Below are 27067 nucleotides of genomic sequence, written 5' to 3'. Positions count from 1 at the left end.
AAACCCAGACGCGAGCTGCCCAGTGACGCGAGCCTACCAGACGAGCCAAATGCCTTTTATGCTAGCTTCGAGGCAAGCAACACTGAAGCATGCACGAGAGCACCAGCTGTTCTGGATGACTGTGTGATAACGCTCTCGCGGTAGCCGATGTGAACAGGTCAACATTTACAAAGCCGCTGGGCCAGACGGATTACCAGGACGTATACTCAAAGCATTAGCGGATCAACTGTCAAGTGTCTTCACTGACATTTTCAACCTCTCCCTGACCGAGTCTGTAATACCTACATGTTTGAAGCAGACCACCATAGTCCCTGTGCCCAAGGAAGTGAAGGTAACCTGCCTAAATGATTACCGCCCCATGGCACTCACGTCGGTAGCCATGAGGTGCTTTGAAAGGCTGGTCATGGCTCACATCAACAGCATCCTCCCGGACAGCCTAGACCCACTCCAATTCGCATACCGCCCCAACAGATTCAGATGACGCAATCGCAAATCGCACGCCACACTGCCCTTTCTCACCTGGACAAAAGGAACACCTACAGTTAAAGTCGGAAGTTAAATAACACCTTAGCGAAATACATTATAACTCAGTTTCACAATTCCTGACATTTAATCCTAGTAAAAAGTCCCTGTTTTAGGTCAGTTAGGATTACCACTTTATTTTAAGAATGTGAAATGTCAGAATAATAGTAGAGAGAATGATTTATTTCAGGTTTTATTTCTTTCATTACATTCCCGGTGGGTCAGAAGTTAACATGCACTCAATTAGTATTTAGTAGCATTGCCTTTAAATTGTTTAACTTGGGTCAAACATTTTAGCCTTCCACAAGCTTCCCACAATAAGTTGGGTGAATTTTGGCCCATTCCTCCTGACAGAGCTTCTGTAACTGAGTCAGGTTTGTAGGCCTCTTTGCTCATACACGCTTTTTCAGTTCTGCCCACAAATGTTCTATAGGATTGAGGTCAGGGCTTTGTTGTCCTTAAGCCATTTTGCCACAACTTTGGAAGTATGCTTGGGGTCATTGCCCATTTGGAAGATCCATTTGCAACCAGGCTTTAACTTCCTGACTGATGTCTTGAGATGTTGCTTCAATATATCCACATTATTTTCCTTCCTCATGATGCCAACTATTTTGTGAAGTGCACCAGTCCCTCCTGCAGCAAAGCACCCCCACAACATGATGCTGCCACCCCCGTGCTTCACGGTTGGAATGGTGATATTTGGCTTGCAAGTCGCCTCCTTTTTCCTCCAAACATAACGATGGTCATAATGGCCAAACAGTTCCATTTTTGTTTCAGACCAGAAGACATTTCTCCAAAAAGTACGGTCCACATGTGCAGTTGCAAACCGTAGTCTGGCTTTTTTTATGGCGGTTTTGGAGCAGTGGCTTCTTCCTTGCTGAGTGGCCTTTCAGGTTATGTCGATATAGGACTCGTTTTTACTGTGGATATAGATACTTTTGTGCCCGTTTCCTCCAGCATCTTTACAAGGTCCTTTGCTGTTGTTCTGGGATTGATTTGCACTTTCCGCACCAAAGTACGTTCATCTCTAGGAGACAGAATGAGTCTCCTTCCTGAGCGGTATGACGGCTGCGTGGTCCCATGGTGTTTATACATGCGTACTATTGTTTGTACAGATGAACGTGGTACCTTCAAGCGTTTGGAAATTGCTCCCAAGGATGAACCAGACTTGGAGGTCTACAATTTCCCCATGATGTCAAGCAAAGAGGTACTGAGTTTGAAGGTAGGCCTTGAAATACATCCACAGGTACACCTCCAATTGACTCAAATTATGTAAATTAGCCTATCAGAAGCCATGACAATTGTCTGGAATTTTCCAAGCTGTTTAAAGACAGTCAACTTAGTGTATGTAAACTTCTGACCCACTGGAATTGTGATACAGTGAATTATAAGTGAAATAATCTGTCTGTAAACAATTGATGGAAAAATGACTGTCATGCACAAAGTAGATGTCCTAACCGACTTGCCAAAACTATAGTTTGTTAACTTCTCTAGGGTAGGGGGCAGCATTTTCACGTTTGGATGAAAAGCATACCCAAATTCAACTGCTAGTTACTCATCCCCAGGAGATAAGATATGCATATTATTAGTAGATTTGGATAGCAAACACTCTGAAGTTTCTAAAACTGTTTGAATCATGTCTGTGAGTATAACAGAACTTATTTAGCAGGCGAAACCCCGAGGACAAACCATTCAGATGTTTTTTTTTGTTGAGGTTACTGTCTTTTCAATTAGTTTTCATTGGGAAACCAGATTTCTAAGCAAATTGCTTCCAGTTCCTACGGCTTCCACCAGATGTCAACAGTCATGAGAAATAGGTTGAGGTTATTCCTTTGTGTTTTGAAGAAATACGGCCATCTTGAAGTCGAGGCACTCCAGGTGTCCTGTACCTGCGCTTCAATCAAACAGAAGGCATGCAACATTTCGTTTTAGTCCTGTATTGAACACAGATCATCCCGTCTTCAATTTTATTGATTATTAACGTAAAAAAATACCTAAAGTTATATTACAAAAGTAGTTTGCCATTTTTTGGCAAAGTTTACAGGTAACCTTTGATATATTTTGTCGTCATGTTTGAGCAAGTTGGAACCGGTGTTTTTCTGGATCAAACGGGCCAAATAAATGGACATTTTGGATATATATATCGACGGAATTAATCGAACAAAAGGACCATTTGTGATATTTATGGGACATATTGGAGTGCCAACAGCAGAAGCTTGTCAAAGGTAAGGCAAGAATTATATTTTTATTTCTGCGTTTTGTGTCGCGCCTGCTGGGTTGAAATGTTCTCTCTTTTGTTTACTATAAGTGCTATGCTCAGATAATAGCATCGTATGCTTTCGCTGAAAAGCCTATTTGAATTCTGACATGTTGGCTGGATTCATAACCAGTGTAGCTTTAATTTGGTATCGTTCATGTGTGATTTAATGAAAGTTAGATTTTATAGTAATTTTCATAGTAAATCATTTTAATTTGGGGCTCTGCATTTTCTCAGGCTTTTTGCCAAGTGATACAGTAGCGTCTTGCCTAAACTCAAATTTTTGGATATAAATATGAACTTCAACGAACAAAAAATACATGTATTGTGTAACATGAAGTCCTATGAGTGACATCTGATGAAGATTATCAAAGGTTAGTGATTAATTTTATCTCTATTTCTGCTTTTTGTTAATGCTCTCTTTAGCTGGAAAAAATGGCTGTCTTTTTCTGTGACTTGGCTCATAACTAACAATCGTTTGGTGTGCTTTCGTCGTAAAACCTTTTTGAAATCGGACACTGTGGCTGGATTTACAGCAAGTGTAGCTTTAAAATGGAGGAATTTAAATTATGGGATTTCTGTTGTTTTGAATTTGGCGCCCTCCAGTTTCACTGGCTGTTGACGAGGTGGGACGCTACAGTCCCACATACCCTAGAGAGGTTAACAAGAAAATTGGAGTGGTTGAAAAATGAGTTTTAAATGACTCCAACCTAAGTGTATGTAAACTTCTGACTTCAACTATGTGAGAATGCTGTTCATTGACTACTGCTCAGTTTTCATCACCATAGTGCCCACGGAGCTAAGTTCTCTGGGACTAAACACCTCCCTCTGCAACTGGATCCTGGACTTCCTGACAGGCCGCCCCCAGGTGGTAAGAGTAGGCAACAACAAGTCTGCCACGCTGATCCTTAACACTGGGGCCCCTCAGGGGTGTGTACTTAGTCCCCTCCTGTATTCCCTGTTCACCCACAACTGCGTGGCCAAACACGACTCGCAACACCATCATTAAGTTTGCTGACAACACAACAGTGGTAGGCCTGAACACAGACAACGATGAGATGGCCTATAGGGAGGTGGTCAGAGTACTGGCAGTGTGATGCAGGGACAACAACTCTCGCTCAACGTGAGCAAGACAAAGGAGCTGACTGGGGACTACAGGAAAACGCAGGCAGAACAGGCCCCCATTAATATCGACGAGGCTGTAGTGGGGTGGGTCGAGAGTTTCAAGTTCCTTGGGTTCCACGTCACCAACAAACTATCATGGTCCAAACATACCAAGACAGTCGTAAGAGGCACGACAAACCTTTTCCGCCTCAGGACACTGAAAATATTTGGCATGGTCCCCAGATCCTCAAAAGATTCTACAGCTGCACCATTGAGAGCATCCTGACCGGTTGCATCACCGCCTGGTATGGTAACTGCTCGGCATCTGACCGTAAGGCGCTACAGAGGGTAGTGCGAACGGCCCAGTACATCACTGGGGCCAAGCTCCTGCCATCCAGGACCTATATAATAGGCGGTGTCAGAGGAAAGCTCAGAAAATTGTCAGAGACTCCAGTCACCCAAGTTACAGACTGTTTTCTCTGCTACCGCATGGCAAGCGGTACCGGAGCGGCAAGTCTAGGACCAAAAGGCTCCTCAACAGCTCTACTCCCAAGCCATTAGACTGCTGAACAATTCATAAAAATCCCCACCGGACAATTTACATTGACAACACCCCCCCCCCCCCCCCTTCTCGTACACTGCTGCTTGTTTGTTACCTATGCATAGTCACTTCGCCCCCACCTACATGTACAGATTACCTCAACTAGCCTGTACCCCTGCACACTGACTTGGTACTGGTGCCCCCTGTATATAGCCTCGTTATTGCTATTCTTATTGTATTACTTTTTATTTTAGCCTACTTAGTAAATATTTTCTTCTTGAACTGCACTGTAGGTTAAGGGCTTGTAAGTAAGCATTTCACGGTTAAGTCTACCATTATTGTACTCGGCACATGTGGCAAATAAATTCTGTTTTTAAAGGGAACACAGTCTTATAGGTTGTCAGAGGTGACATGGTAACGGCTGTGACTCACTCCGTGATCTGCTCGGTAACGGTGTGCTCCACCTGCAGGCGGGAGTTGACCTCGATGAAGTAGTGCCTTCCATGTTTATCCACCAGGAACTCCACTGTGCCAGCGTTCTCATAGCCCACCTGTACATACAGACAGATCCAATTAGATACAAACCTTTACTTTGCTTCTTCAAACCTACAAATAGGCTACTTCAAACTTACTTGAGGACATAAAGAATGTCACAGTTAATAAGGCACAGTTATACAAGGGGGGAGACTGTATTCAAGTACTCCATCAAGAATGTCATTGTTAATAAGGCACAGTTATACAAGGGGGGAGACTGTATTCAAGTACTCCATCCTTAAAAAGAGCTTTGTTGCTCACATTCCATGACTTTTATTAATTAACCTTTATTTAACTAGGTAAATCAGAACAAATTCTTATTTTACAATGACGGCCTACCACGGCCAAACCCTCCCTTAACACGGACGACACTGGGCCAATTGTGCTCCGACCTATGGGACTCCCGATCACGGACGGTTGTGATGCATCCCGGGATCGAACCAGGGTCTGTAGTGACGCCTCTTGCACTGAGATGCAGTGCCTTAGACCGCTGCGCCACTCGGGAACCCACTATAGTCCAATATAGTGTGCAGTCAGATTTCCTCCATGGGCAGCCCTATACATAGTAAGTTATTTGTAGAAGGCACATTCTCATATTCTGAATTCTATTTGAAGAGATTACAATTTCTGGGTTCAAAAAGGTAAAATTATCTTGATAAAAATGCATAACGAATTAACCACTCACAAACCAAAATTGTTCATCTGAATATCTTACAGTACACAACTAAATCTCCTAAAATGGGGAAGCGACAACAAGACTGACAGCTACAAAAGGAAGATAGCGTGTGATATCCCAGGCTGTGATTATAGTTATGAACGTCCGTGCTGTCTGTAAGAATGACAGCCCTACTAGAGCACAGGCACGGAGGCACCAGGAAATAATTTATCAGACCATTTCTCCCTCCACATCGCTGCAGAAGCTTGAGATTGCGACGGCCAAAATTCACTGAAATCTGATCCAATTTATCTTTGTAATTCATCCCGCGCTCTAAAACTCATCTCTGCCAACCAGGGCAGGCACCCCTCTCATCCATTCAGACAGTCCCCCCATGTTAAGGTGCAGGCTCACAACTAGACAGCTTATATCACACACTGCATAGACCACACAAACAGACAAGCACTGTATGTATTACAATAATGTTTGGAAATAAGTGTTAAGAGTGCCACAGGAAATAGTCATAGTAATTTCAGTCCAATTAAAAACCCTGCTAGCGGGAGACCTGCTGGCGACCATATTCCACTGTAAAAGAAATATCTGTGAATTTCTGAAATTTGCATAGAACAGGCTGTATTTCATAATGGGCTTTGTATACTTAAGCGGTCCGATATCTACTGCCTACTGTTAGTGTTACAGCAAACTGTTAAGATCTAGCAAACATAAGGAAAAGGTATGGAGAAGCAGGTGTTGCTGAAAACCACAGGGTATTGGGAGTTAAACAGTACAGCATCACTATAGAGACTGGCATGTGGATAGAGAGGTTTGATTAGAACGGGAGGGAAACAGATGGCATTCCACAGAGGTGTAGAGGCGGCAAGATGGAGGGAGTAGGAGAGGGGGTGAGGCACACGCCAGCAGAGCGAAACACTGCTGCCGTCACCAAGGATAGGTACTGTACGTGCAACCACTATAATCCAGAAACTTAAGCAATCTGCTGTGTAACATATGAGTTGAGAAGAAAAATACAGGCCTGTCGTTTGTATAGAGTGTGTGTATGGGGGGGGGGGTGAAGCAAAATATGAAATTCAAGGAGCATGTTGGCAAGAAGAGCAAAGTAGGGAAGCTGTGCACCCCCCTAGCTGACCTGTGATTAAGAGGTTTTGGGGTAAAGCAGCTGTCACCATGGAAACCAGACATAAAATAGTTCACACCAATGGTTTATTTCTCTAGCAGCTATTCTCGTTATACTTTGTGACCTTTTCAAAACTCCCTGTGCTAGCTTCCCTTGACCAGAGAGTTCCATCACTGATTTAATTTATTGAACCTTTATTTAACTAGGCAAGGCAGTTAAGAACAAATTCTTATCTACAATGACGGCCTTTCGAAAAGACAAAAGGCCTCCTGTGGGGGGTGACGGGGGGCTGGGATTAAAAATATAGGACTAAACAAACATCACAACAAGAGAGACACCACAGACTTGCAAGGACACTCATTTCTGGGGTTGGAGTAAAAATACTTTTGTCCACCAATTTATCAAAATATGCTGAGATTCATCTTACGATTGCAGCATAGCTCAGTTAAGGCAAAACCAAAAAGGAATAAAGTAGAACATAAAACCTGCTGATGTTGTCCATTAAGTAGAACATAAAACCTGCTGATGTTGTCCATGAAGTAGAACATAAAACCTGCTGATGTTGTCCATGAAGTAGAACATAAAACCTGCTGATGTTGTCCATGAAGTAGAACATAAAACCTGTTGATGTTGTCCATGGAAGTAGAACATAAAACCTGCTGATGTTGTCCATGAAGTAGAACATAAACCCTGCTGATGTTGTTCATTAAAGGGGTGCGGCTGTAACAGGCCTACATCTGTATCACCACTATGAAGTGATACGTGTCTGTATTTAATGTACAAGAGAGATAACTATAACCACACCTTGACACACGTGGGTATCAATATTGTAATATAAAGTAATCATTTTTTATTTTAGTATTCTAGTGAAAATTCTCTCCTAACTCAAATCCTTACTAAGTCTACTTAAAGCATGCTTCACTCAGATATTTTGGTACACAGCTTACTCTGGAGATAAAAGGCTGGCCCACCCTCTTTTAATCAAGTAGTTCTTTGCAGTTTCCTAAAATAACTGCAGATTATTAAAATTGGGTAATGCTTTAAATATTAATGGATAAAAATTGGCCAATTTCTCTCTCTGAACTGGTTTCCTCTCATGAAAGCCTTGGAAGTCTGGGGAAGTTGATAATTAGTAAGGTGATATTTAGTGAAGGTATAAAAGGCGGCTGCATGCTTCCCAGAAGAAACAGTTTGGAAGAGTTTGCGCATACATTATGACCACATTGTGACGTTTTTGTTAGTGTTGGACTAAGACACGGGGTTTTTCGGCTGTTCAGGCACACCGAAGTTCGGCCGAAGTCTACGCCCCTTCGTCGGTTATGGTCAACAGTAAGGACTCTTCAATAAGGAATGACAACAGACAACGAGAGACGACTCATCTTCATTCACATTCTTTCATTCAAAAACAAATACTGCACCAAACGTCTTAGTTCAATGAAGAGAAATTAAGGAAACGATACTGGCAACAGCATCTCAAAATTGACAGTACTATTACCACTTATTTCTTGTTTTTAAAGTTAAAAGTCTTAAGGGAGTCTGCGAGCACTCGTTCGGTTAGGCGCTAGCCGAACTGAATCATGCAGACACCTTTAGGGTGAACATTATCCTCCTCAAATACAGCAGGAGAGGTCATCGACTTGACAGATATGGGATCCATAGATAAACATAGGAGGAGAAACATTGGACATTAAAATGTTCTCTTCCTTTAGAGAGAAGACTTATAGATCCTCCAGCACACTAATCTGTATTAAAAAAAAATCTAAACATCAAATCCCTTTGACACAAAAAGCTAGACGCTAGTGGACACCAATACGGAAGGACATAATGCATCTGATATCCAATCAAATCAAAATGCTATTGGTCGCATACACATATTTAGCAGATGTTATCGCAGGTGCGGCAAAACGCTTGTGCTCGTCTGGGAGCAGACTGACAGTGAACCACCACTGGCAGGGTTGTTTTTGTTAGGAGAGCAGCTTTCTAAAAGTAGAAACCAAAATGTTCTCCTCATCTCAGCCCTTCATTCCTCACTGCCATATGATTGAACAGATGGAGATTAATTATGTCCCTCACTCACACCCAATTTCTTTCTCTCGTGCTCTAACTCCTTCCCCTCACACAGAGACTAATGCACTCAACAGTGGCAGTTCCCAAAATGCAGGCAACAAAGCACATTAAAAAAAGATCTCTCCTTCAAAACACATACCAAACCTACCACACCCCCTCTCTTTTCCATCCCCAAAACAGACAGCAAATAAAGCAGTACACAAGGCAGGGATAAGCACTAGCAGGACAGCTAGCTCAAGGGTACACATGACAGGCACACCAGCTACTGTGTACACAACGCCTAATAAGCTTATCACACACAGGATGGGGAATCAGCGGGACACAACCGTCACTAGTAATTGTTCTCATGTCAAAGTAATTGCTTCCACCTCACAATAACAAACAAAAAATCCAGCTTGATTGCAATCAGGAAATTTTGCAACTGCATATTCTTTGAGTGTGGGAGTCCCACAAGCTTGCTCGTGGTGTCCCTTCCGTGGCTATGTTGATAAATGCTGCCATCTAGTGTACCTACCTATGGTAGCCTGCAGGTAAAATGTCATTCCCACTGATTTAATTACCTTTCTTTATCTAAACGGCTCCCTCTCGTCTCTCTAAATCCTGTTCTTACACTGCAATATCTTCCTCAAGGTTTTTCATCCTTCTCCCACACTTCTCCACTGCCCCTCTGAGCACAACAACACTGAATGAGAACACCTATTTGGTAAGGCTCAGAGTTTCTTATAAGTGACTTCAAACGCATTGTGCTTTGAAGGCCCTGGCTTTAGTTCATTTCTACTGAAAATATATATATTTTTTCACACCTAAATCGGCCCGACAGCCAGTGGGATAAAGACAGGAATGAGGTAGAGGGAATGTTTCCCTATGAGCAGAGATGTTTGAATAAAAATAACATACAAGTTCAGAGTTTCTCAACTATAATTCGTCATGCCTATGGTGTTAGACGTGTTATTGCAAAGTAAAACCACACTCCATTCAGATAACAATGGTCTTATATGCCATTCAAAACTGCAAATACACACAGCTCTGCCATTTCAAAAAGGCAATAGTACCAAAATTCTAAACATTCTAAAAAATAAAAAAAAGTACTGAAAAGAAGCCTGCCTAATGGAACAGAAGAAGTTTTAGCTAGACACTACCTATTAAAAGAATGCATCAAAGTGTGTGGGCATGTTGCATCTTGTACCTGTCTGGCCAGTTTGACAGAGTCAGCGGTGAGTCTGTCCCGGAGGTGTGGGTCCAGTTGTACAGCCGGGGCCATCTCTACCACCTTCTGGTGCCTCCTCTGGATAGAGCAGTCCCTCTCATACAGGTGGATAACATTACCATACTTGTCACCTGGGAGAGACAGGAATGACAGTAGGTCTACAAGTTATTTAGGCCAGTAAGATCAAAGTAAATTTACTGGTGTGTGTGTGTGTACACACAGAGCATTCGGAAAGTATACAGACCCCTTCCCTCTTCCCACATTTTGTTAAGTTACAGCCTTATTCTAAAATGGATAAAAATCATATTTCCCCCCCCCCCCCCCYCAATCTACACACAACACCCCATTATGACAAAGCAAACACAGGTTTAGAAATTGACAAATGTATTAATAAAAAAACAGAAATACCTTATTTACATAAGTATTCAGACCCTTTGCTATGAGACTTGAAATTGAGCTCAGGTGCTTCCTGTTTCCATTGATCATCCTTGAGATGTTTCTACAACTTGATTGGAGTCCACCTGTGGTAAATTCAATTGATTGGACATGATTTGGAAAGGCACACACCTGTCTATATAAGGTCCCACAGCTGACGGTGCGTGTCAGAGCAAAAACCAAGCCATGAGGTCGAAGGAATTGTCTGTAGAGCTCCGGGACAAGATAGTGTCAAGGCTCAGATCCGGGGAATGGTACCACAACATTTCTGCAGCATTGAAGGTCCCCAAGAACACAGTGGCCTCCATTACTTTTGAATGGAAGAAGTTTGGAATCACCAAGACTCGTCCTAGAGCTAGTCGCTCGGCCAAACTGAACAATCAGGGGAGAAGGGCCTTGGTCAGGGAGGTGACCAAGAACCCAATGGTCACTCTGACAGAGCTCCAGAGTTCCTCTGTGGAGATGGGAGAACCTTCCAAAAGGACAACCATCTCTGCAGCACTCCACCAATCAGGCCTTTGTGGTAAAGTGGCCAGATGGAAACCACTCCGCTTGGAGTTTGCCAAAATGCACCTAAAAGGACTCTCAGACCATGAGAAACAAGATTCTCTGGTCTGATGAAACCAAGATTGAACTCCTTGACCTGAATGCCAAGCGTCATGTCTGGAGAAACCTGGCACCATCCCTATGGTGAAGCATGGTGGTGACAGCGTCATGCTGTGGGGATGTTTTTCAGCGGCAGGGACTGGGAGACTAGTCAGAAAACCTGCTCCAGAGCGCTCAGGACCTCAGACTGGAGCGAAGGTTCACCTTCCAACAGGACAACGACCCTAAGCACAAAGCCAAGACAACACAGGAGTGGCTTCAGGAACACGTCTCTGAATGTCCTTGAGTGGCCTAGCCAGAGCCCGGACTTAAACATCTCTGGAGAAACTTGAAAATAGCTGTGCAGAGACGCTCCCCGTCCAACCTGACAGAGCTTTAGAGGATCTGCAGAGAAGAATGGGAGAAACTCCCCAAATACAGGCGTGCCAAGCTTGTAGCATCATACCCAAGAAGACTCGAGGATGTAATCGCTGCCAAAGGTGCTTCAACAAAGTACTGAGTAAAGGGTCTGAATATTAATGTAAATGTAATATTTCATACATTTGCAAAAAATATATATATATAATAATAATGTTTGCTTTGTCATTATGGGTTATTTAATCAATTTTAGAATAAGGCTGTAACGTAACAAAATGTGGGAAAAGTCAAGGGGTCTGAATACTTTCTGAATGCACTGTATATTGTTGGATGCTGCTGGGGAATGAAAATGTAAGACAAGTTGCTCAGGTGGAAACCATTAAGTTGAACCTTTAGCAGGAGGAAACTCCACACGATTCAAATTTGCTGCATTCATGTAATGGAACCTAGCGAGAGTGAAACTTTGGCGCAACTCCATACGATTCAAGAGATTACATGTTACCCCAGGAAACCAATTGACGGCGGTAACTGTAGATGACAAAGTAGCTATATTCACATCAGGGGGATTTGGCTGAGTGCGGTGCAACTCCATCCGGGTCAAGGTTGCTGCATTCACATCAGGGGAACATAGCTGGGCTGAAACTTTGTTGCAGCTCCATACAAAGAGGCTCTGTCCACACCAGGGAAACTGAGCAGGATTTAACGTGGGTGAAACTCAACATGATTATTGCATTTCCATTTTCGTGTGTTGCACTTGCATTCAGTAGCATCCATGAATCACATGATTATGCAGAGCATTGACGTCAAAAAGGAAGAACCAAGGACACGGATGGTTCCTGATGTGAGATTCTCTCTGGTGTTTACAGAACAACTAGTGCTGTGAGATTAGGATGGCAGGACCTGCTTAGGACAAAGCAATTGTAACAGGAGCAAAAGATCGCAATATGGGAAAATGAATGGCTGCAGTACAGCCGTTATAATGAATGCTTGATGCATGGAAAACTAAGGCATAAATGTATTCAAGTGTGTATTCTTACTCTAAATGTATGCAGTTCTGTCCTTGCGCTGTTCTTGTCCATTAATGTTCTTTATTATGTCATGTTTTGTGTGGGCCCTAGGAACAGCAGCTGCTGCTGTAGTAGTAGCTAGTGGGAATCCTAGTAAAATACAGAATCATGTCCCCCAAAAATAGTCACGCAAACAAACTCACCCAGGATCTGCACTTCAATGTGTCTGGGTCTCTCAACGAACTTCTCCACGAACAGAGCACCGTTCCCAAACGCAGCCAGGGCCTCAGAGTACGCACGCTGATAGTTCTCCTCCAGCTCCTACACACGTCGGCCGACGGGGATCAACAAGTCAAACAGCACAAAGACAAAACACTCAGATTGGAGCCCCTACTTACTCGCAGGTATCTCTACTCACCTCGTACTCTTTGACCACCCTCATTCCCCTGCCCCCACCGCCATAGGCAGCCTTAAAGATGATGGGAAAGCCATGGGTGTTGGAAAACTCCTGGGCCTCCGATAGGCAAGTGACGGGACCGTCTGTCCCTGGTACCACTGGGACTCCTGGAAGCAAAAATCAAACATGAGGTTAGCTGAGTGTAACTAAACTTTTACATAACTGTACGCAAGACTGTATGTTTGATGATTCTGATTAAAAAATGTAAAACCTAAAACTCAGATGAAACAAACATCCATCAGACAGTCCTGAGAATGGCAGTGAGTGTCCAGCCTACCTGCACGGATAGCGATGGCTCGAGCTTCCACTTTGTCTCCCATCTTGCGCACCACTTCAGGGGATGGGCCAATGAAGCGTACCCCAGCATCGGCACACGCCTGGGCAAAGTCTGATCGCTCAGACAGGAAGCCGTACCCAGGGTGGATGGCATCCACATCATTCTCCTGAGAAGAAAATATTAAATATATGATACGACAAAGTTGTGGCAAGACAGCATAAAAGGTGTGATCTTAAAACGTAGTAAGAATTGGTTCAGAAAAGTTTGAAAAGACGCATATTACCTTAGCCACTTTGATGATGTCAGGGATGTCCAGGTACGCAGCCACGGGCGGCAAGCCCTTCCCTATGAGGTAAGCCTCATCTGCCTTCTGCCTGTGCATCTGGCCTGTGTCCTGTTCAGAGTAGACAGCCACCGTCCGGATCCCCAGCTCAGTGCAGGCCCGAAACACACGGATAGCAATCTCACCTACAAGCGGTTGGATTAGTCAACTGGGGATTGAATTATGTGGTGAGAGGAAACTAGCGATAAGACTTTGGCTGACATTTCAGTGTCTACAGAATGGCCAGGGTGGGAGAATGGTTACTGTACCTCTGTTCGCCACCATAACCTTTTTGATGGGCTTGTACTCCAGAGTATGAGAGGAGGTGTGGTTGGAGCGGGACAGGCAGCATGCCCTCCTGACAGCCAGCAGCCCCAGGGCCGAACGCATGCCTCCAACCTGCAGCAGCATCTACACAGGTCAAGGACGGGGGGACAAGAACAGGAAGGAACGAGTAAACAACTGACAGCCCATGCATGATGCAACACAGGTCCTGACCTATATACAGTAGTATGTAGTCCAACTTAAGACAGTAAAAATGCCAACCTTGTCAAGAAGGAGATTGCCTAAAGTTGTAAAGCAGACAAATGTTGCATTAAAAGATGCAGACAGGACTATCTAATCGTGAGCGATTTATAGCTAACGCTTCCTTTACCTTGGAAAGAATTTGGGAATAGTAGATAGCTGACTAAATTGTAGAAATGTCTGTTTACATACCACTGGCATCAGTAAAGTACAGTGATTAAAAATATCTGCACAAGACACCAAAAGACAGAATTACCTTGGAAGGAGTGCAAGTAACAGAGTAAGGAGAGTGTTGGGGAGTGGACAGAGACAGCCTCAATCTAGAACACTCTGACCACAGACTTCTGGAGAGTAGAAATGTTAAACATTCCCATTATTCCAAGGAAGACTGCAATAGCCAGAGAAAATTTGCCTAAGAAATTGGTTAGCCTCTAGTTAGAAGCTCAATTTGGCAATAGCTGATTCCTTAAGAAAAAGGTCAAGGGGAAATGAACAGGTTTGAACTTGAACTTAAGAGTTAAATATAAATTGTTGAATGTCCAACTGTGCTAACCCACGACCCTAGCTCACAAAACAATCAAAACCCTTCGGAGTATCCAAAAACTGTTGGCCTGTTGTTGTAACCATCATGAGACTGGTCCTCTGACACAGAAGCCGCATTGAACTCCAGTAGTCAAAAGTTCAGACTCCATGGTCCGACCAGCAGTTCTACAGATCCAGTTCAAATCTGCATAAGTATTCACATGAACAGGCCTACACTAAGAGGTTGATCAGGGTCTATAAAACAGGGCCCGGTTTCCGAAACGCATCTAAAGGCTAATAAGTTAATCGTTAGAACCTTCGTAGGAGCATCGTTAAATCTCTGGCCTGTTTCCAAAACTCATCAATATTAAACTACTCAGGCCACTCAGAACAGCTCAGATAGTGCGTCAGATACTTTTTTGCCCACCCCGTGTCACTTTATACACTGAAGATTTTCTGCTAAATAGATAATCACATGGTTTATCCATCTCTGTGACTGCCGATTACATCTGAACTAAAGTTGACTACAAAGTTGCCAATGTCTTTGCAATTGATACAAACAAGCGACGTATAAAATATGCTTCAAATGAAAACCGAGATGACGGCATTAAAATATAAACCATAGGCTATAGGCCAATTTCAATCATATTTTAAGTTACATTTCATGTTCAAACAATTGAGTTCTATTTTGCTTGCAGGCTACTGTCTAATTTGTTTCAATATACTGTATTTAATGTGTAGCCTAAAATGTGCGCAATGATGTGCCAAAAATCTGCGATTTTATGAAATTTTATTGGGTCAGCATTGTAGACTGAACAAAAATAAAACAATTTCAAAAGTTGCAGTTCATATTAGGAAATCAGTCAATTGAAATAAATCATGCCCTAATCTATGGAGTTCACATGACTGGGAATACAGATACACATTGGCTGGTCAGACACCTTTTACATTTTTTTATTTAAAAAAATTATTAAAAAGTAGGGGCGTGGATCAGAAAACCAGTCAGTATCCGGTCACCACCTTTTGCCTCAAGCAGCACGACATCTCCTTCATCTCCTGACTGTGGCATGTTGAATGTTGTCCAATTCCTCTAAAATGGCTGTGTGAAGTTGCTGGATACTGGCGGGAAATGGAAGACGCTGTCATACACGTTGATCCAGAGCATCCCAAACAAACATGCTCAAATGGGTGACATATCTGGTGACTACGGAGGCCATGGAACTGGGACATTTTCAGCTTCCAGGAATTGTGTTCAGATCCTTGCGACATTGGGCCATGCATTATGATGCTGAAACATGAGGTGATGGAGGCAGATGAATGACAACAATGGGCCTCAGGATCTCATCACAGTATCTCTGTGCATTCAAATTGCCATCAATAAAATGCAATTGTGTTCGTTGTCCGTAGTTTATGCCTGCCCATACCATAACCACACCGCCACCATGGGGCACACTGTTCACAACGTTGACATCAGCAAACCATCTGCCATATGACCGGTACAGTTGAAACCGGGATTCATCCGTGAAGAGCACACTTCTCCAGCGCGCCAGTGGTCATCGTAGGTGAGCATTTGTCCTCTGAAGTCAGTTTACGACACAGAACTGCAGTCAGGTTAAGACACTGGTGCAGACAACGAGCACGCAGATGAGCTTCCCTGAGACGGTTTCTGACAGTTTGTATAAGAAATTCTATGGTTATGCAAACCCACAGTTTCATCAGCTGTCCGGGTGGCTGGTCTCAGATGATCCCACAGGTGAATTGTCTTGGCAAAAGGAGAAATGCTCACTAACAGGGATGTATACAAATTTGTGCAGAAAATTCGAGAAAAGCATTTTGTGCGCATGGAAAATTTCTGGGATCTTTCGTTTCAGCTCATGAAACATGAGACCAACACTTTACATGATGCGCATATATTTTAGTTCAGTATAATAAGCCGCCTCAATATTTGCAGCCATAGATGGTAATCTCTCTTTAGGAGCTGATCCTTCGTCAGTATTGTGAAATAATTATGTTAAGCGGTAAGATTTGAATGGAGAAAGCTGATCTGAGAGCAGCGCTCCCTTTCTTTCGATCCTATCCGTATCGACGATGCACTTAGTGACCGTTCTCTCTGCGTGGTGTTTTGGGAAACGCATGTTACATCTTCAGCCGTTGTGAGAAAATTGCATCGTTAAAACCCTCGTAAGCCTAAATTCCATCACTATCTGAAAACCGGGCCCTGGATCATAACAGTCTATCCAAACACAAGACGCTAGGTCTAAACAGCAAATGTTTTAACAGGAGCTAAAGATTGTCATTGATCAGTCATAACAAGCTCAGCACTTGTGATCCTAAATAAAGTCTGTGGCTGAATGAATGGAAGTGGGCCAAATGAAAGACTATATTCTTGATGACATTCCTCTTGTCCAATCACTTGTGCAACATGGTAAAGGGCAGCCTACTGTCATACAGCCTTGCACATTTTTGCCTCCAACTAAGCTCACCTGTCAACCATTTCCGCTCAGTTTTTCCCCTGACAAGAATAGGCTGCAAATGTATTTCAATGTGTTCTGGAGTCAAGCTGACAGGGTGTGTTTGCTTTATGGCTTAACGAGGGCACTGGAGAGAAAGTCTGGCACCAAGGAGCACCCGTCAGCAGACTGACCTTGTTGAACAGTCTCTCCATTATCACCTACAGTGTCTTCTTTCCAGACAAAGTTGACTCACCGATGAGTTATTAATACTACACAGAGAGAGAACTAAAGGTTGGTTTGTCAAAGCCAATGAAATGTATTTAAAATGATGTAGTATTACCTCATTGGAGAGTCAAATGTGTACAGTCAAGGTTAGGACAAGGTGCCAGTTAGAGTAGTCAACATTGTGACAACTAGGCCATTTCTCGTCTGGAAAGAAGACACTAATAGAGAAATAGTTCAACGAGGTCAGTCTGCTGACAACTATGAAAACGGGCTACGACAGGCAGAACAAGGTGGTTTACATTTTCAATAAAATGTGCCTACATCAGTCTCTGTGCTGGTCTTTTCCACTCCACAACAGAAATACGAGATTGGGAAGTCAACATGACTGAACATGTTAGGGCAATTGTCTTAAAACCAGATTTAACATGCATAAAAACACCAACCAGTTCAACAAATTGATGTGGCATACATTACTAGGCCTGGTGGCTATAGCCCACTAAAAACAACTAAGTTGTAGCGTGTTCATTTTTAGCTTCACAAAAGTTGTTTTATTATATCAAGACTAGGCTAAATCCTAAACATTCTGGAATGCAGTACCCGAGAGATACTTTTGTTGAAAGTACTGATTGTAACCAGAGTGCAATTGTAACAAGACAAAGTTGTTGGCTAAACCCCCCATGCAGGTATAAACATACAGGCCTCAACTTTATCAACTCATCTGGAACAGATGACTCCAGATCCGACATGCTCTTGACAATCACTCAACACCTTCATTCGACAACTTTTTTTCTTGTGGAAACTTGGTGAGTTATATAAATGACAATTGTAGTGCAAGCAAGGTGTTCATGTTGTAGACAACGATTAAACAGATAAGAATGACCTCTGACTTACTGAGAAGAGTGCTGCGGGAAGTCTACCTTTGACAAGGTAGCTGAAGCCGTTTCTCAATCTCTCGGTCCCAGCTTTGATGCACCTGTACTGACCTCGCCTTCTGGATGATAGCGGTGTGACCACCTGAGCCACTGCCTGTTCACACCGCTATTTTTTTAGTTGACTTTATTTGAACAAATTCTTAACTGACTTGCCTAGGGGCAGAACGACAGATTTTTTACCTTGTCAACTCAGGGATTTGATCTTGCAACCTTTCGGTTACTAGTCCAACGGTCTAACCACTAGGCTACCTGCCGCCCCATCCAGAAGGCGAGGTCAGCACAGGTGCATCAAAGCTGGGACCGAGAAACAGCTATCTCAAGGCCATCAGACTGCTAAACAGCAATCACTAGCTCAGAAAGGCTGCTGCCCACATTGAGACCCGATTACTGGACACTTTAATAAATGGATCACTAGTCACTTTAAACAATGCCACTTTAAAAATGTTTACATATGTTACATTACTCATATCACATGTATATACTGTATTTTATACCATCTATTGCACCTTGCCTATGGCTCATCCATATATTTATATGTACATATTCTCATTCCCCCCTTTAGATGTGTGTATTAGGTAGTTGTTAGATATTACTGCACTGTTGGAATTAGAAGGTCAAGCATTTCTCTACACTCACATTAACATCTACTAACCATGTGTATGTGACCAGTCAAATTTGAACAGGTTTCTGCAACAAAAACTATTCCTGCTCAATTAACAGATACTATCTACTAGACAGATCACTTTGAGGTTTGAAATGGTATAAACTTGAGTGGATATTGTATAGATCCAGCTATATGAATAGGCCTCAATTACCAATTAATGGAACAATCTAAATTAGAAAAACATCTGATTAAGTTTGATTCCTGCTGATCATTTCCTTTAAGACAGTACTTGCAAATACACTGCAGGGTGAAACAAATATAGGCTGTGTAAAGATTCCCATATTTGAACCTAGTCTCTTTCCCAGCCATGTGTTCAGTATCACTGTAAGCCTGGCAAGGGTAACTTGAACCTAGGCCTAAATGCCATTTGTAACCATGAATGTAGCAATGTTGCAGACTGAAAATGTAGGGACAGCAGTTGGTTAGTAAGAGGTGAAAAAAGTAGAAACCATTAGAAAATATCACAATAGATGGTTGGGTTACTAATGCACAATATAGGCTACTGTGGCAGTGTTCTTCAGATTGGTCCAGCAGACCCAAGCCAAGGGTCTGGTCTGCACTTTGGACTGGCCAGGGCCCGGTTTCCCTAAAGAATCTTAAGGCTAGGCTCACCGTTAGAACCTTCGTAGGAGCATCTTTAAATCTGAGCCGTTTCCCAAAATCATTGTTATTAACGTAGAATTTAAAAACACAAGTAATCTTACGCCTGCCTCAGACCACTCGTAGAACAACTTAGTGCGTCGTTAGTTGCTTTTTTGCCCTCCCATGTCAATTTATATACGAAACATCTACACTAAACATGGATAAACCATGAGATTGTTGTGATGTTATTGGCAGTCAACGAGACAAAGTTGACTACAAATATAAAGTTGCCAGTGTCTTTGCAATTGATACAAACAAGCATTTTTTTTTTTTTAAATGCTTCAAATTGTAGGAAAGATGCATCGTTAAAGACACTCATAAGCCTAAGACCCAGCGCTATCGGGAAACCAGGCCCTGGACACTTTATTGGTCCCCAGGAAAGTGATCGAAGAACACTGCTTGGCCTATATGAGAACGAGTCAACAGGAGTGTTCTACTAGCGTCTAATATCCACAAAGTCAGATTCCACAGCCACAAAGTCAAAAATGGCTACAGAAATTGTGTTTTTGGTCTTAATGTAAAGTTGACCACACTGCTAAACTTGTGCCTAAGGTTAAAATCACATTTTAAGAAGATAAACCCCACCCATTTCTACAATTTAAGACTTTCTGGGTATAGAAGCTAGTGACGACCTATCTTAATAGACACTGCCTTTAGCGTCTATTCATTTTCTGGCCAGGGGAGTTTTGTTTAGAGCATTAAGAGCACCGACACTCTGTCTGAACATTAACACATCGATTGCGGCACAATATTGTTAACATAAGGAACGTATATTTCATTTCAGCAAGAAATAATAAAATGAGGTTCCCCACACGGCCTTACCTCAATGTTAGCGCTTGTTTATCGAAAACAGAAGTGACCACCTGTGCTAATTAGCCACCTAGCGTGCTCGAAGACCTGTGCGTAAGCGTAACTGGGGAGGAAGTGTAGCGGAAGTGTAGTTCGTCGGCTGGAGGCACACAGCCGCATGGGTCTGTGCAAATCTACTACAGTAAGTATCCTTTTTGTTTGAAAGATTTTCTCCGCTGATATGAAAGATAAGTTCCATATGTTTCGAAAACCGTAATCGCAAGCGATGATTGACGTTTCTAAGTGTTAAAACAGTGCGTTGGGATTGTAGTTCACATGGTCCCAACGGTAAGTGGTGCTTATAGCTGAGAACCCTTGGGATAAGGCAGAAGGCCTTGGTGAAGTGTCACTCCAATCTCCTTTTCACCTCATTTAAACACCCAATTTATTTAACAAAAGGAACATCTCAATAGGTGGTCCAGGTATGTAATGATATAGAATAAAAGGGATTGGGCCTTTCCTCTTTTGTTCTGCATTGTTCCTCAAGCAAGGGGGAGGCCGATGATGTCACAGATTTCCATAAAACCAACTCCTTGAATGCCCGACTCGTTGAAGTTTGCAGTTGTCAAAAATATATATAATACTAATAATAAATACACACAGTTGAAGTCAGAAGTTTACATACACTTAGGTTGGAGTCATTAAAACTTGTTTTTCAACCACTCCACAAATTTCTTGTTAACAAACTATAGTTTTGGCAAGTCGGTTAGGACATCTACTTTGTGCATGACACAAGTAATTTTTCCAACAATTGTTTGCAGACAGATTATTTCACTGTATCACAATTCCAGTGGGTCAGACGTTTACATACACTAAGTTGACTGTGCCTTTAAAAAGCTTGGAAAATTCCAGAAAATTACGTCATGGCTTTAGAAGCTTCTGATAGGCTAATTGACATAATTTCAGTCAATTGGAGGTGTACCTGTGGATGTATTTCAAGGCCTACCTTCCAACTCAGTGCCTCTTTGCTTGACATCATGGGAAAATCAAAAGAAATCAGCTAAGACCTCAAAGAAAATTGTAGACCTCCACAATTCTGGTTCATCCTTGGGAGCAATTTCCAAACGCCTGAAGGTACCACGTTCATCTGTACAAACAATAGTACGCAAGTATAAACACTATGGGACAGCGCAGCCGTCATACCGCTCAGGAAGGAGACACGTTCTGTCTCCTAGAGATGAACATACTTGTGTGAAAAGTGCAAATCAATCCCAGAACAGAAAAAAGACCTTGTTAAGATGCTGGAGGAAACAGGTACAAAAGGATCTATATCCACAGTAAAACGAGTCCTATATCGACATAACCTGAAAGGCCGCTCAGCAAGGAAGAAGCCACTGCTCCAAAACCACCATAAAAAAGCCAGACTACAGTTTGCAACTGCACATGGGGACAAAGATTGTAATTTTGGGAGAAATGTCCTCTGGTCTGATGAAACAAAAATAGAACCGTTTGGCCATAATGACCATCATTATGTTTGAAGGAAAAAGGGGGAGGCTTGCAAGCCAAAGAACACCATTCCAACCGTGAAGCACGGGGGTGGCAGCGTCATGTTGTGTGGGTGCTTTGCTGCAGGAGGGACTGGTGCACTTCACAAAATAGATGGCATCATGAGGGAGGAGAATTATGTAGATATATTGAAGCAACATCTCAAGACATCAGTCAGGAAGTTAAAGCTTGGTCGCAAATGGGTCTTCCAAGTTGACAACCCCAAGCATACTTCCAAAGTTGTAGCAAAATAACTTAAGAACAACAAAGTCAAGGTATTGGAGTGGCCATCTCAAAGCCCTGACCTCAATCCTATAGAGGCCTACAAAGAGGCCTACAAACCTGACTCACTTACACCAGCTCTGTCAGGCGGAATAGGACAAAATTCACCCAACGTATTGTGGGAAACTTGTGGAAGGCTACCTAAAACGTTTGACCCAAGTTAAACAATTTAAAGGAAATGCTACCAAATACTATTTCACTATGTAAACTGGGAATGTGATGAAAGAAATAAAATCTAAAATAAATCATTCTCTACTATTATTCTGACATTTCACATTCTTAAAATAAAGTGGTGATCCTAATTGACCTAAAACATGGAGTTTTTACAAGGATTAAATGTCAGGAATTGTGAAAAACAATTTAAAATGTATTTGGCTAAGGTGTATGTAAACTTCCGACTTCAACTTTACAATAGCAAATTAATTCACAGTATCCCGATATAGCACATTCTGTAAATTCAAAGAATAAATAGTTTATATAAAATGACCCCATCAGAAATAGGCCTTTACATTACATTTTGAATTATACTCAACAAATAAAAAAGGTAGTTACTCATTTCATTATTTATTTTAAGTAGAACCTGTGAAATGTTCAATTAAGCATGTAACAAAATATGAATGTATAAAATCTAAAAATGTAAATATAAAACACATCAACTATAGTTGCAAACAAAATATAGGCCTAAAAAATATATATATTTATTTATTTGGGGGCTTGGCTGTTTTGCATGTTATTTTGGCATTAATACGTGTCACATATCAATTTGCATTTGGTACCTTGGGTCGAATGTTAGCGCCAACTCACGAAACCCCCATTTCTCGACCGTGTAAATTTGGGCCATGTCTTTGCAGATGTAAGTTGTAAACGACAGCTGTTATCCCCTTCCATCTTCGTGATTCTTTGCCATATGGTGTGCCGCGGGCAAAAGCCTCTTGCAAAGTCTGAGTTGGGGGTTTGTTTTGAGCATTTGACTATACTTTTTTGGGTCTCATCCGTACTCTCTCCGTAGTGTTTCACATGATTCTTGCGTAGGTGGTAAAATAGATTAGTTGTGTTTGAGCCCGTTGTCGGGACCGGCCTGCGGCATATTTTGCAGGAGACGGTTTTCTGGTCCATGTCAGACTTTCATATCCAAACCACGTCCATGTGACCGAAGTTGCCCCTGTTTTAGATACGAGCTCCGTGTCACGTTCAAGCTCTTCCATGTTTGTTTGTGTTGTAAATTTCCTTCCACACGGCACATGTGGAAGAATGCAAAGCGTCGTCCAATTGACGAAAAATATTGCCGTAAAGAGTGTGATTTGCGACAACAAAATAAACGAGCACAATATGAAACGATAGACGTTTTTCTATCGTCACACAACATATATCGTCATATCGCCCAGCCCTATAGTACAGTATGAAGACCAGCTTGAGTCCTGTTTTTGCAGTAAGCAGGTCCCCTGCACCCATGCGGGGAGTAGTGATTAGCAGTGATTTTATTTAAGATTTCCTATTTAAAATAGGCCATATCTTTTATTTTCTCATGACCAAGAGATTATTACTATGTTACTTCATTTCAAGGAGTACCTCGTATCCTCCAAGAAGATGTATTTTGGTACTTGGATGGCTTTAAAGTGTCACTAATCACAGTGGGTGCAGTCCATCGTACCATGACATCAACCTACCTACCACCGAGCTTGCCAGCCACCAAGCAGTCATTCATCAGTCCTGTCTGGCATTTAGTTGGACATGTCATTCACCTTATTTAGTGCCATTTCAGTCTTTCTGTTCAATCTTCCCAGTGTAACAGTTGGGATAATGGGACGATTCGGAGTACAACTAAATTTCTCATCCCTGAATTGAGGTATGTTTTTTCAAGCCATATCTTTCAAGTTCTCCATGGTTTCTGGCACTACACTGTCATGCTGTCTGACCCCAGTGCAGCTCAGTGTAATAAAGCACAACTAGGGACGGAATCTTCCGGCAACTTTACCTGGTTCAACAAAGTCAAGGTTCTTCACTGATAGAAAGAGCAAACAAATCAATCTCAATGTTCTCACGTTTGACGTATTATGTCAGTCAGAACATAGAGAATCGATGTAACTATTTGCTTGAGTCCAAACGTTTAAGGTGATAGAGAATTCAAAATGTTGAAATGTCACCATAATTTGAGAGATGCAGCTGCATTACCCATTTTTACCCCTGATGCAGCCACCTAACTAACCAACTCTTCAAATCAGCTAGCTGGCATAGCTAGCTAAACAACTGCTTGCTAGCTAACTGCTCTGTACCTGCATGCAAACACATTGCAGTAACGTTAATATGATTTGATGGACGGATATTGGCCAACTACCTCGGGATAAGCAAAGGTGACAACCCCCCTCAAAAAAACATTATCTAAGACTTGTAACGATAATGCAAACAAACTTACCTTACCTCTTCAAGTCTAACGTTAGCACGCTTGAATAGGCTTGAAAGTCTCCCAGCTAACTATCTGTGGCTATCTGACGTTAGCAGGTGTGTTGCTATTGATTGTTGCTGGCAGATAACTCTTCTTCAATTAACGTAATTAGCTAGCTGGGTACTGTGAGATGACGGAGGTCCCCCTCAGATCGTGCTTTTTGTTTGTTTTCTGTGCACCCCAGCTAGCAGTCCCGGTTGATGACAGAAAAAAGTCTGGGGTTTGAAAGACTAGCTAGCTGTCTATTTACATGAGACGTCTAACTCACTCACACGACTCGCCCACCCCCTTTGCTATTGGTTATCTTGATTACGCCCATTAATACCCTCGCACCCGATGCCATAGAGAATCCAGTGGGCCTGATCTATATATCAATTTATTTTGTCTATCTGTTTCCAGAGGTGTATACTATCAATGAGTTAGCCAGCTAACTTTGATAAAACAACTAGAAATAGCTTATTGATTCTGAAGCTAAACCACTGAGTTCCTAAACCCAGAGACGCAACATCGCGAGACTTCCGGGAACGCTTGCGAAACAGACCAGTCCTGGAAGTGAAATGTTCTTCCTTAGTTGTTAATTTTCTCTAAATCTAAAGGTACAACCTATATCCGAGGCCATGTCTTAAGTAGTTGGCAATGTTATTTCTGCAACCTCGTGAAAGTGACAAAATGACACGTTTTCATTTTCGTCAAAAACAACTTTATATCGAAGGAGTGCATGTGATATGATGGCGTGCACATGCGCCGTGTGGCGCGAGAACCGTTGACCCAATGACGTGTAACTACACATAAGTTAAACTAGCCAACATCGCCTACAAGTGTGATGGGCTAAAACTGCTTCTCCAATAAAAATCACCTATCTTCAGTGTTTTATTTCGGGCGATGTTCGTAAATTCAATCCGGAGTGCCAGAGTGTAATTTGCATCACTGTCAATGACATACTTTTATTTTGAAGGCTAACCGCAAAGTCCACTATTGGGGCTAGCTTCACAAAGATGGGTCCGACAACCATTGATCAAATGAGAACTGTTTTATAAAAGAGGGTTATTTTTAGATGATGACACCTAGCTATATAGTTAACTGGCTAACTATAACTACTGAAACAGATTATGTAGTTTTGCTATGTTTTTGAGGAAGAACATTGTTTGCATCCATGAGCTAGCAAGCTTTTTTTAATGAACAGCACTGTAGGTGCGCGCGACAACTTCACCAGCATCATAGCTTACGTATCGATTAATCATTGTGACATGAAATACTAGTGATAGTGTAATAACTACGTAAAAAAATTATGAACGCGTTAAATTATTATGTGAGGTGTAGTCATATTCAGGTCCTGATTGGTCAACAAGCTTATTTGACGTGTATCTTTTTTTGACACGCAAAGACCCAAACGGCGTTCCATAGGTAGTTGGTAAATTCAGAGGGTTTCGCTCTCGGAGCTTTCAGAGCGCACACTGGATCGGAGCTTTCTGACTTCACAACGGCACCCAAGCTAACTTGCTAGTGACTGTAACTGTGCTGCTGGTAACAATTTAATTATGCTCTTTTTGCCGACACCGGTCAAAATCAAAGGGTCTTGATGATTCCTAAATTAATCAGTTATTCTGCGCTCTGGCACACTCATACGAGTGCTCTGAAATCGGAGTAGATAGTCAGAGTGAATTTATGAACGCACTCTTAGGCAGGCGCTCACCAGAGCTGAGAACATGTGTTGTGCCGAAAATCTTCCCCCTGCCAGGTGTTGTGCCCCCCTGCCATGCCCATTCAACTCATCTTTCTAAAAAATAAAACGTTTTTGCTAAATATATTAAGTTAGCTGGCTAACTTATTGATTCTGCTTTGTAGTATATGCTTCTGGTTAATGTTTGAAATGTACTGTGTGCTATTCGCAATACCCAACGTCAATCAATGTGCACAGCAATGATTTATACACTGAGTGTACAAAACATTAAGGACACCTGCTCTTTCCATGATATAGACTGACCAGGTGAAAGCTATGATCCCTTATTGATGTCACTTGTTTAAGCCCCTTCAAACAGTGTAGATGAAGGGGAGGATACAGGTTAAAGAAAGATTTTTAAGCCTTGAGGCAATTGAGGCATGGATTGTGTATGGGTGCCATTCAGAGGGTGAATGGGTAAGACAAAATATTTAAGTGCCTTTGAACTGGGTATAGTAGTAGGTGCCAAGCGCACCGGTTTGTGTCAAGAACTACAACGCTGCTGGGTTTTTAATGCTCAACAGTTTCCCGTGTGTATCAAGAATGGTCCACCACCCAAAGGACATCCAGCCAACTTGACACAACTGTGAGAAGCACTGAAATCAACATGTGCCAGCATCCTTGTGGAACGGTTTCGACACCTTGTAGAGTCCATTCCCCGACAAAATTAGGTTCTGAAGTCAAAGGGGATCAGGGCGGGGCAACTCAATATTAGGAAGGTATCCTTAATGTTTGGTACTTTCAGTGTATAGACAGACACTAGATGACTGACAAGGGGTGCTGTTTTAATGCCACCGCAGATCCATCTTGGCATTCCCCCACCATTGCTAAAGAAATGCATT

General features: G+C 42.3%; 1 protein-coding gene across 3 annotated transcripts in view; it reads right to left on the bottom strand.

Moving 5' to 3' along the window:
* LOC111950242 (pyruvate carboxylase, mitochondrial) overlaps positions 1 to 24939 on the bottom strand; it is a 99740-nt gene extending 74801 nt beyond the window's left edge. Inside the window, exons 1-8 of one of the 3 annotated variants that reach the window (XM_023967664.2) lie at positions 24481 to 24939; positions 13753 to 13894; positions 13445 to 13629; positions 13162 to 13327; positions 12846 to 12991; positions 12631 to 12748; positions 10002 to 10153; positions 4857 to 4975 (exon numbers count right to left, since the gene is read on the bottom strand). In XM_023967664.2, coding sequence (XP_023823432.1) covers positions 4857 to 4975; positions 10002 to 10153; positions 12631 to 12748; positions 12846 to 12991; positions 13162 to 13327; positions 13445 to 13629; positions 13753 to 13894 — 1028 coding nt within the window. In that variant the 5' untranslated portion in view covers positions 24481 to 24939. Of the gene's footprint in view, positions 1 to 4856; positions 4976 to 10001; positions 10154 to 12630; positions 12749 to 12845; positions 12992 to 13161; positions 13328 to 13444; positions 13630 to 13752; positions 13895 to 20268; positions 20289 to 24475 lie in introns of those variants that run through there. The other 2 variants (XM_023967663.2, XM_023967665.2) reach the window with 2 other exon arrangements.
* Between the last annotated feature and the right edge of the window lie 2128 nt (positions 24940 to 27067).

This window comes from Salvelinus sp. IW2-2015, linkage group LG23 (genome assembly GCF_002910315.2).
Source record: "Salvelinus sp. IW2-2015 linkage group LG23, ASM291031v2, whole genome shotgun sequence".
NCBI classification, from domain to species: domain Eukaryota; kingdom Metazoa; phylum Chordata; class Actinopteri; order Salmoniformes; family Salmonidae; genus Salvelinus; species Salvelinus sp. IW2-2015.
The sequence above is the reverse complement of the archived record's forward strand: the minus strand, read 5'-3'. Positions and strand labels throughout refer to the sequence as shown.